General features: G+C 41.6%; 1 protein-coding gene across 4 annotated transcripts; it reads left to right on the top strand.

The window, feature by feature from the left end:
• Nucleotides 1-6003, top strand: LOC115103912 (U2 small nuclear ribonucleoprotein B''-like). Of its 4 annotated transcripts, none has more exons than XM_029624967.2 (7): nt 1-95; nt 450-544; nt 762-899; nt 1142-1276; nt 3956-3994; nt 4866-4954; nt 5609-6003. In XM_029624967.2, the coding sequence occupies exons 2-7, from the start codon at nt 524-526 to the stop codon at nt 5766-5768; spliced, it is 582 nt and encodes a 193-aa protein (XP_029480827.1). In that variant the 5' UTR covers nt 1-95; nt 450-523; the 3' UTR covers nt 5769-6003. The 4 variants fall into 4 exon arrangements, with proteins under 4 accessions (XP_029480827.1, XP_029480825.1, XP_029480828.1 ...); XM_029624965.2 differs by having other exon boundaries at nt 727-899; XM_029624968.2 differs by lacking the exon at nt 1-95 and adding an exon at nt 104-229.
• The last annotated feature ends 5838 nt before the right edge of the window (nt 6004-11841 follow it).

The following is an 11841-nucleotide window of genomic DNA, read 5'->3' as shown; positions in this document are numbered from 1 at the left end:
GTGGCGGTAGAGAACTGTTGATTAACCGAAGAAGAACCATGAACCAGCGCGCACACATTTACTTCCTGTGTTTTCTTGAAAGTGTGTAGAGAGAGGTGAGTGTTCTCACAGTCTCAAGTCAGTTTATCTGCAATCAGGGCTCAGGAAATGCTCTGTTTGCATACATATACATATTGATCTGTTTAATCTGTACATTTGTCTGGTCAGCGCCACCAGCTATCAGTTCGAGGTGATGAAGCTTACTAGAAATGTTAAATAGCTAGCTAATGCTAGTTAGCGTGCCTCACCGCTTCATTCATTGTACTGTACTAGCTAGCCAGTAGTAGCTAAAGCTAGCTAGCAAGCTAAAGTACCCCGCTTGTTTTTAATTTATTTCTTTATTTGTTCATTTTGTTTAAAAAAAAATAGTGCCCAGCTAATGTGGCTATGTTTTTGTTTTGTTGTTCCAGGTGAAAGAGCGCCAGGGGAAAGTTGTTAATCATGGATATTCGACCAAACCACACCATTTACATCAATAATGTAAATGATAAGATCAAGAAGGATGGTAAGAATCACAGTGCAACTTTGTTCCAAGATCATGTCTCTAGCTACAGCGTTCCTTCAGGAATAGATAGCTATTTATCCTCTTGTACTGGAGCTGTAGTAAGTTTACATAGATTTCTTTGTCTGTGTCAATTTTCTATACGTAACAAGAGTTAAGTAACATTTTTTGTTGTTGCCTTCTAGAACTGAAGCGGTCACTCTATGCCCTGTTCTCTCAGTTTGGGCAAGTCATGGACATTGTTGCCATGAAAACCATGAAGATGAGAGGGCAGGCGTTTGTGGTGTTCAAAGAGCTTGCCTCGTCTACGAACGCACTGCGTCAACTTCAAGGTTTTCCTTTCTACAATAAGCCCATGGTAAGTTACTACTTAGTTTCACAAATGGGAGTAGTACAGGGTGGTATTCATTACCATATATGAGCAAAACTTTTTGCACCGTAGCAGCTAAACATTTTGCTGTGAAAATGGGGAGTTTCTTAGTGGACAAGTTCAGGCAGTTCCTCAGCTTTTTGGTCTGTTTTCTTCCATTTGGTTTCTAGTGAATACGACCCAGGTCTGTGCTAAGCCAAAATCTTATTGTACTTGTCTCTTATCTTCAGCGCATTCAGTATGCTAAGACAGACTCTGAGGTGATCTCCAAAATCAGAGGCACATTTGGGGACAAGGACAAGAAGAAGGACAGGAAGAAGAAGGCTCAAGATCAAGTGGCCAACGTGGCCAAGAAACCAGCACTGGTGAGACTAGTATACTATATCAAATCACATTTTCAAATGTTATTTGTCACGTACGCCGAATATAATAGGTGTAGACCTTGCAGTGAAATGCTTACTTTCAAGCCCTTTAACCAACAATGCAGTTTTAAGACAAGTAAATGTTAGGTGAAAAATAAAAGTAACAAATAATTAAAGTAGTAAAATAACAGTAGCAAGGCTATATACAGGGGGTACAGGGTAATGTGCGAGGGCATCGGTTAATTGAGGTAATATGAAGGTAGCGTTTTTAAAGTGACTATGCATAGATAATGAACAGAGGGTAGCAGCAGCATAAAAGAGGGTGGCAATGCAAATAGTCCGTGTAACCATTTGATTAAATGTTCAGGAGTCTTATGCCTTTGGGGTAGAAGCTGTTAAGAAGCCTTTTGGACCTAGACTTGGTGCTCCAGTACAGCTTGCCGTGCTGTAGCAGAGAGAACAGTCTATGACTAGGGTGGCTGGAGTCTTAGACAATTTTTAGGGCCTTCTTCTGACACCGCCTGGTATAGAGGTCATGGATGGCAGAAAGCTTGGCCCCTGTGGTGTACTGGACTGTACGCACTACCCACTCGGGATTCAGGAGGATAGAATTATGGTCAGATTTGCCAAATGGAGGGCGGGGGGGAGAGCTTTGTATGCATCTCTCTGTGTGGAGTAAAAGTGATATTGAGTTTATTTTTTATTTTTTTATTTCTTCTGATTGCCCATTTAACATGCTGGTAGAAATTAGGTAAAATGGATTTAAGTTTCCCTGCATTAAAGTCCCCAACCACTAGGAGCGCAGTCTCTGGGTGAGTGATTTCCTGTTTGCTTATGGCTGAATACAGCTAATTGAGCACTGTCTTAGTGCCAGCATCAGCACATAGGCTATATGACTGCGTCCCAAATGGCATCCTATTCTCTATACCATATATTATAGTGAATCTTTTTGACCAGAGCCTGTAGGGCAGGGGTCGGCAACCTGCTCAACTGCAGGCTTTTTTTGGCCCCATTTGTTTGGGTAAAAAAAGACTGTAAAATCACCAGGAATTCAGCTAACATTTGTTTAATTTAGGAAATATGTTCCCAAGAGACCTACAGTTGAATTTGGAAATGTACATACACTTAGGTTGGAGTCATGAAACAGATTATTTCACTTATAATTCACTGTTTCACAATTCCAGTGGGTCTGAAGTAGAGGTCGACCGATTATGATTTTTCAACACCGATACCGATTATTGGAGGACCAAAAAAGCCAATACCGATTAAATCGGTCGATTTAAAAAATAATAATAATAATTACAAAATGTATTCGTAATAATGACAATTACAACAATACTGAATTAACACTTATTTTAACTTCATATAATACATCAATAAAATCAATTTAGCCTCAAGTAGATAAAGAAACATGTTCAAATTGGTTTAAATAATACAAAAACAATGTTGGAGAAGAATGTAAAAGTGCAATATGTGCTATGTAAGAAAGTTAACGTTTCAGTTCCTTGCTCAGAACATGAGAACATGTGAAAGCTGTCGGTTCCTTTTAACATGAGTCTTCATATATTCCCATGTAAGAAGTTTTAGATTGTAGTTATTATAGGACTATTTCCCTATATACCATTTGTATTTCATTAACCTTTGACTATTAGATGTTTTCATAGGCACTTTAGTATTGCCAGTGTAACAGTATAGCTTCCGTCCCTCCTCGCTCCTCCCTTTGCTTGAACCAACAACACAATGACAACAGCCACCACATCGAAGCAGCGTTACCCACGCAGAGCAAGGGAAACAACCATCCCAAGGCTCAGAGCGAGTGAAGTTTAAAACGCTATTAGCGCGCGCTAACTAGCTAGCCATTTCACTTCGGTCACACCAGCCTCATCTCGGGAGATGATAGGTTTGAAGTCAAACAGTGCAATGCTTGACGCACAAAAGTGCTGCTGGCAAAACGCACAAAAGTGCTGTTTGAATGAATGTTTACGCGCCTGCCTCTGCCTACCATCGCTCAGTCAGATACTTAGATACTTGTATGCTTATATGCTCAGTCAGATTATATGCAACACAGGACACACTAGATAATATCAAGTAATATCATCAACCATGTGTAGTTAACTAGTGATTATGATTGATTGTTTTTTATAAGATAAGTTTAATGCTAGCTAGCACCTTACCTTGGCTTACTGCATTTGCGTAACAGGCAGTCTCCTTGTGGAGTGCAACGAGAGAGAGGCAGGTCGTTATTGCATTGGACTAGTTAACTGTAAGGTTGCAAGATTGTGTCCCCTGAGCTGACAAGGTGAAAATCTGTCTTTCTGCCCCTGAACGAGGCAGTTAACCCACCGTTCCTAGGCCGTCATTGAAAATAAGAATGTGTTCTTAACTGACTTACCTAGTTAAATAAAGGTAAAATAAAAATAAGTGTGTAGAGTCCTGTGAGTGTGCGTAGAGACGGTGCAAAATCAAATAGAAGGCACTACTTAGATTGTTATAATTATGCTCTGGCCCCCGACCATCCGCTCTGACAATTTGTCCCGAGGCTGAATCTAGTTGCCTACCCCTGCCATAGGGCACGAGTATTTGTCAACCTATTGCACATAGCCACCCTGTACGCTTTTGAATGTAGTCAGAAATTGTACTCCAACGCTATTTTCATAACTTGTTTATCCTTTCTATTAACAGGGATCAGCCAACACAAACAATGCTCCAACAACCATGCAGGTAAGCCTTTCTAGCCCTATCAAGAATTCTAACCTAGTTTGCTGAGTAAACTGTTTGTCCTGTGTAACTGTGTTCTTTTCCTGCTGCCATCTGTAAGTGTTTGATAAAAGATACAATTTTATGTGACGTCGGTCAGATTGCTCTGTGTAATCCACTGTTTTCCAATAGAATATGAAGTTTAGTGACTTCGAACATGCGCTATCACGTGATACTTCTATAAATGATTTAATGCTAAATGCTTGTCCTGATTTGTTATAGAGTTGGAATCCATAGTTTTTGATAAGGAATCACATTCTATGCATCCCCTGCCCCCCAAAAAGGAATCAGCCGTGCAGTGACATGGCTGCGCCTTCTCCGTTGACAAACAAAGGCTCCCTGGGCGGCGGTCGCGTAAAATGCTGTTTAAAAAATAAAAAAAATATGGTTTGCACCACCCAAAGAAAATAACGTACCTATGTTTCTCCTGTGTAACTACAAGTTACACAGTAAAGAATGCTTTTTTTTTTTTCGAGTATCGACTGATACCGACTGTGAATAGGGGGTACACTCCGCCGACACGCGTCGCAACTCAACTCCATTGAGATGTATATGGGGCTGTGTTTACTCAGCAAACGTCCCTTGTGTGTGTGACTGACTAAATCACTAGTGATGATGGACTCTCTTAATAAGCGCAATGTTGAAGTGACTTGTATTCTTGCAAAAAATCTCTTCTCTCACTACTTAAGGAGCCTTTTGCTGTTTTGATACGCCCTGTTTGGTTTAACTGTTGGAGGGCTACAGATAGTCTGGTCTGCTTATTGACTAAGCTGCAAAAATGTTCCATGGGAAGGTTTTATGTGACAATCACAGACTGATTTCTTTGTCTTTTTAGGTCCCAGACAATCCACCCAACTACATTTTATTCCTTAATAACCTGCCAGAGGAAACGAATGAAATGATGCTCTCCATGCTGTTCAATCAGTGAGTATTGAATGATCTTGTTGTCAAATGAGTAAACTCCCCTAGATGCCTGATTGCATTCATTTTTCGGCAGCAATTGTTATTGAGTCTGGCTCGTGAACTTGTGAAATATACAGTAGTTGCTTTATATCAGGGTTTCTTAAAATATGGGTAGGAGCCCTTGGGCATGTGAGAGAGGTAGGTTGTGAGTTATGAGAATACACGTATAATCACACACTATTTCTTCTTTAATTTGGGTCGTTGGAGAACTATTTGGGCCACAGGAGGACGGTCAATTTCTAATTTCTGCCCCTGAACAGGCAGTTAACCCACTGTCCCTACGCCGTCATTGAAAATAAGAATTTGTTCTTAACTGACTTGCCTAGTTAAATAAAGGTAAAATTTAAAAGATGTTGATCTCCGAGCTGAAAAAGTTTAAGAACCTCTGCTTTATATAATTCAGACTTCACCATTGCCAGGTGGTGAAGTCTTTGATGTATGATATTTTGCAGAATGGCAACTGGAGCTCTGTTCAAGAGGGTGCAAAACTACAGGACGTTGAGATAGAAATGCATTGTGTTGAACAAACCTGCTTATCTACCATGTAGAAAAGGGAGATCATGTCAGCTCTATTCATTACATTTCTGATTTCTGAACATTTCGCCTCCCTCATAGATTCCCTGGTTTCAAAGAGGTGCGACTCGTCCCTGGCAAACACGACATCTCCTTTGTAGAGTTTGAGAGCGAGGGCCAGGCGGGAGTGGCCAAAGATGCACTGCAGGGCTTCCGGATTACGGCCCAATGCGCCATGAAGATCACTTATGCGAAGAAGTAGTTCACACGATGACGTCACAGGACAGGGAACACGCATTGGACTCTGGTTTAGAGATGGGTTGGACCCCCTGATTTTTGCTTTGTTTTTTGTATCGGCTGTGAAATCTCCCAGGAGTTTTTGTTGTTGTTTTTTTGACTGATTTCTGTGCAGTCGCTGTGAGGTGGACCGTGAAGAGAATCCTCTAAACATCGCCTCTCTATTTTGTATGGCACAGTAATAAAGAACTTTTGTGCAACTGTGGTGCCTAAGATGCTTCCTCTGACATGTTCCAAGTTTCTATCCCTGGTCCTGAAGGCCCCAAAAGGACAGATGGTGATTGTAGATTCAAGCCCAATAACATGTAAAAAAATATCGTGTCATGACATCCTTATTCTCCGAAAACATATAAACGTGAAATTGTTTTCTTTGCAAATTCACATAGTTGGGGATACCAATCATTGGTCCAGTGATCAAGTGTGTAAATTGTTATAGTTCCCATCCCAGTCATATGCTAACAGCCTGAATACAGTTATTACAGCTCAGTTGAAACTTCAGAAACCCCTCTAACCAGTTCTGTTGTTGGGTGAAACATCTGGGCTCTCCTGCAGTCATTAGCCCAAAACAATACTTAAAAGTGGCTGGATTGACTTCCTAAATTTGAATTGGAGGTTAATAGAAAGCTCTTTGATCAGCATTCCCAGCGATTCATTCAGACTATTCGGATCTAGCGCTGTCTGCGTGCCTTCGCAATACTTCGGCATCTCAACAGACAGGCACATCAATAATGTTGTCTACGAATATATATTCAGAACACAACATATTGATCAAATGTTTGATGAAAGCTTGTGCAGACAATGGGTTCAGCAATTTCCCAATGAATAATTTTGATGTCATCAAGTTGTGTATGCTCCCTGGAGCTATGGAAAGAGAGGGGTAAAATGAGAAACAGATTTATCTCCCAAAGATTTATAAAACGTGATGACATGAGTCCAGATGTTTACTGCTTTCGATTGTCGCATGCTATGATAAGTGCCTCGTGAAGATAGGACACATTTTCCATGAGGGGGAATCTCTGGTAAATGGTCCAACTGGTTTAAGTTCATTTTCATAAAGATCATACTGTATGTCCATGTCCCAAATGGCACCCTATTCTCGTATTTAGTGCCTGTCTTTTGACTAGGGCTCCAGTCAAAAGTAGTGCACTTTTTACATAATCGGGTGCCATTTAGGACATTGGATATTGATCTGCTCCACTTCTAACTGGTCTGCTTGAGCTGTAGTTATATATTCTGCTCTATATTAGCACTGACTGGTCTCAAAGAGAGTCATTTCCCCAAAGCTAGTCCTCATCACGTGTCCCAATGTTGGTTTTACTGCCAGGGTAATTTATACTTTACTTTACCAGGCAGGTACCACAAAAACATACACGCTCTGTTGTTGGCTCAAAGTGCAGGCTGGGATAGGGTGCAATCACAGTGACTGATGGTTTGGGTCCCACTGCTTCTTCTCATTATAGTGCACTACTTTTTGACCAGGGCCCCATAGGTTTCCATTTGGGACACATCCTTTGAATGGGCTTGGAACAATGAACCTGCATGGCTGTCAGTGACAGCGCAAAGCACTGTAGCCTAGTAGAGAGAGATCGACCAAATGGTTAGAGAGACACTGTTACCATCTGAGAAATACCTCATTTATCTTACTTATTCAATTAATAGCAAACTGCATTGGGCTAAAATGTCTAGCACCCTTTTCACACTACTGAGCCAGGCCATGTTAAACCAACCCAAGTTGTAGGCTACTGTGCTGGCCTGGATACGCAATCCACCAGTTTCAGGAACCGTATTTCAAATAAAAATGTAAAAGAAACAGTATGGGTTTATTTGACTATGAAAAGGGTGTTTTTCCAATCCAAATTTTTCTATATACCCAATTAGAATGCTCACACTACTCTGTCAGCCCACCAAGTAAATATTGTGCCACCTGTCATGAGATATAAGCCGCATGCATAAACATGCGTATGAACAATAATGAAGCTATTTTATTACCCAATGCATACAATTCTATTGGGTTTTGGTATCAAACGGGACATAATGTGAGGGCAAAATGCATTATTTCAGTCAGCGATGTGTGGCAAAAATGCCCTTTGACAGAATATACTGTATTATAAACCGTGTGGTTCGAGCCCTGAGTGCTGATTGGCTGAAAGCCGTGGGTATGACCACAGGTATGGCAAAAAAAAGTACTGTTTACTGTTCTAATTACGTTGGTAACCAGTTTATAACCATGTACTACACCCCCTCGTGCCTAATTGCTTAATTATCTCAGTGCTCCAGACCTGTTTCCTGTGTGGATTGCTAATGACTGAAACTCTTTAGTAGTTCAACTATGAGGAAGATGCTACACTGTATTATTTTAATTGAAAAGGGTACTTACCTACAAATGACAGGCATGCTGTTTTAGTTTGAGTATCCCTTTCAGGTTGGGGTTTCAGGAATTGAATTAGACTCTTAATGGGAAGATGTCCAACTCAAGAAAGTGCAACATACCCTAACACTGATCCATGAGGAAAACGTGTTCTTTAGGCATAACATGATTCATTCTTCCAATGAATCAATCGTTTAATATCCAATCCAATGTATTTCCATTTTTTGAAGAAATAAGTTGTTCATTTGATTTATTGTTTATACTTAACGCGAACACTTTCCAAAAATCATTAAAGGGGCAATGTTAAAAACATATATATTGTTAAATGATATTTCCACACTATGAGGTTGAAATAACACTGAAATTGTGAAAATGATTATAATCCCCTTTCTGTGTAAGCTATTTGAAGAGGAAAAAATGCCTGGAATTTCAGCCTGTTTAGGTGGGATGGAGGGTTTGGCCCGCCACATTATGTCAGAAGGCAATCTGATTATAATAGAACAATGACTGTTCCTATGTTATTTGTATATATCCTCCTACACTGCTGCTGGCCCTGCCCGGTCATATTGATATTTCATTCCTGTTGGCAGGAAGACTAAACTATTTCTGGAGTTACTTCCTTCTTTAATCTGTATTTGGACTTAACTAGTATTCAAATTTGAGTGTCAATGCAATTTGTCTGCAAATTCAAAATGGTAGCTATTTTCTTCAAAAGTTCCAAGAGTAGAATTGATACAGATATCACTTGCTGTAGTTGATACAAATGTTACTGGCTAGCTAGAGTTCATAAAAACTCTCCCGACTCGATTACTGCAATGATTTCCATGGTGGTCTCCCCTTAAAAAAGCTTCCACAGGCTGCAGCTTGTGCAGAACAGAGCTGCCAGTGTCCTCGCTGGAACCTGGAGATCTGCCCACATCGCCCGCATTCTAGCCTCTCTCCACTGACTACCCATCCAATTCAGAATCAACTTCAAAGTCCTCCTGTTAGTCATCAAAAGCCCTTAATGCTTCTGGTCCCCAATACCTCAGTGAACTCCTCAGCCCCAAGCAGTCTTCACATTTAATTTTTATTTTACCTTTATTTTACTAGGCAAGTCAGTTAAGAACAAATTCTTATTTTCAATGACGGCCTAGGAACAGTGGGTTAACTGCCTGTTCAGGGGCAGAACGACAGATTTGTACCTTGTCAGCTCGGGGATTCGAACTTGCAACCTTTCGGTTACTAGTCCATGCTCTAACCACTAGGCTGCCCTGCCGCCCCATTCTCTTAAAGACACGCCTAAAAAACAATGGGTGACCGAGCATTCTGCTGTCTCCACACCCCTGCGCGCCCCAGACCACCACTGCCTTTAAGTCTGAGCTCAATAAACACTTCTTCAAACTGGCTTTCGCTTTATGTGATCTATGTTGTGGTATCTGTTGTTGGTCTTATACATTATTTTCAAGTTCTGTTGTTTTGTCCTTGTCACCTCCCTTATTATTTTGTGTATATTGTATAGTACTAGACCGCTAGCTATCTTTTCATTTGTTTTCAGGCCTTTATTAAAGCTTTTTTTTATTTTAATGTTTGCTCTCAATGTAAAGAGCTTTGTGATTTACGTCTGTAAATGAAAAGTGCTCAAATAATTGTAATTTATTATTACACTGCTCAAAAAAATAAAGGGAACACTAAAATAACACATCCTAGATCTGAATGAATTAAATATTCTTCTTAAATACTTTTTTCTTTACATAGTTGAATGTGCTGACAACAAAATCACACAAAAATTATCAATGGAAATTAAATTTATCAACCCATGGACGTCTGGATTTGGAGTCACACTCAAAATTAAAGTGGAAAACCACACTACAGGCTGATCCAACTTTGATGTAATGTCCTTAAAACAAGTCAAAATGAGGCTCAGTAGTGTGTGTGGCCTCCACGTGCCTGTATGACCTCCCTACAACGCCTGGGCATGCTCCTGATGAGGTGGCGGATGGTCTCCTGAGGGATCTCCTCCCAGACCTGGACTAAAGCATCCGCCAACTCCTGTACAGTCTGTGGTGCAATGTGGCGTTGGTGGATGGAGCAAGACATGATGTCCCAGATGTGCTCAATTGGATTCGGGTCTGGGGAACGGGCGGGCCAGTCCATAGCATCAATGCCTTCCTCTTGCAGGAACTGCTGACACACTCCAGCCACATGAGGTCTAGCATTGTCTTGCATTAGGAGGAACCCAGGGCCAACCGCACCAGCATATGGTCTCACAAGGGGTCTGAGGATCTCATCTCGGTACCTAATGGCAGTCAGGCTACCTCTGGTGAGCACATGGAGGGCTGTGCGTCCCCCCAAAGAAATGCCACCCCACACCATGACTGACCCACCGCCAAACCGGTCATGCTGGAGGATGTTGCAGTCAGCAGAACATTCTCCACGGCGTCTCCAGACTCTGTCACGTCTGTCACGGGCTCAGTGTGAACCTGCTTTCATCTGTGAAGAGCACAGGGCGCCAGTGGCGAATTTGCCAATCTTGGTGTTCTCTGGCAAATGCCAAACGTCCTGCATGGGTGTTGGGCTGTAAGCACAATCCCCACCTGTGGACATCGGGCCCTCATACCACCCTCATGGAGTCTGTTTCTGACCGTTTGAGCAGATGCATGCACATTTGTGGCCTGCTGGAGGTCATTTTGCAGGGCTCTGGCAGTGCTCCTCCTGCTCCTCCTTGCACAAAGGCGGAGGTAGCGGTCCTGCTGCTGGGTTGTTGCCCTCCTACGGCCTCCTCCACGTCTCCTGATGTACTGGCCTGTCTCCTGGTAGCGCCTCCATGCTCTGGACACTACGCTGACAGACACAGTAAACCTTCTTGCCACAGCTCGCATTGATGTGCCATCCTGGATGAGCTGCACTACCTGAGACACTTGTGTGGGTTGTAGACTCCGTCTCATGCAACCACTAGAGTGAAAGCACCGCCAGCATTCAAAAGTGACCAAAACATCAGCCAGGAAGCATAGGAACTGAGAAGTGGTCTGGTCACCACTTGCAGAACCACTCCTTTATTGGGGTGTCTTGCTAATTGCCTATAATTTCCACCTGTTGTCTATTCCATTTGCACAACAGCATGTGAAATTTGTCAATCAGCGTTGCTTCCTAAGTGGACAGTTTGATTTCACAGAAGTGTGATTGACTTGGAGTTACATTGTGTTGTTTAAGTGTTTCCTTTATTTTTTGGAGCAGTGTATAATGTTGTGGAAATTCTTACACAGGGACACTCAAAGTCAATTTTAATATGAATCATTGTTTATTTGCCAGCGCACCGGAGAGGTTCCAACCAACTCAATCCACCATAGTACGCATGCCAGCAGTTGTCTTATATGCGGCTATACACAGACAAATTATATTTGCATGATTTAGCATAATTCATTCATCATTATCGTTTTGTTTAATTTATGTCACCGACCAATACTGGTTCATAACATGTGACAGACCAATACCTCAAGAGGCTTCTACTCTCTAAGCTGAGACCTTGAAACTGAGATATCTTTCGTTCTCAAAACAAGGTCTGGGCATACTGCCAAATTGCAGCTACTGATAGTGAGGATTCGTTCAGTCATCTACTTGCATGAACACAGAAATGTGTTTATAGAACAGCACATGAATAGAACACAGAAATGAGTTATAAGAAAAGCAC

This window comes from Oncorhynchus nerka, linkage group LG21 (assembly GCF_034236695.1).
Source record: "Oncorhynchus nerka isolate Pitt River linkage group LG21, Oner_Uvic_2.0, whole genome shotgun sequence".
Taxonomy (NCBI): Eukaryota; Metazoa; Chordata; class Actinopteri; order Salmoniformes; family Salmonidae; genus Oncorhynchus; species Oncorhynchus nerka.
The sequence above is the reverse complement of the archived record's forward strand: the minus strand, read 5'-3'. Positions and strand labels throughout refer to the sequence as shown.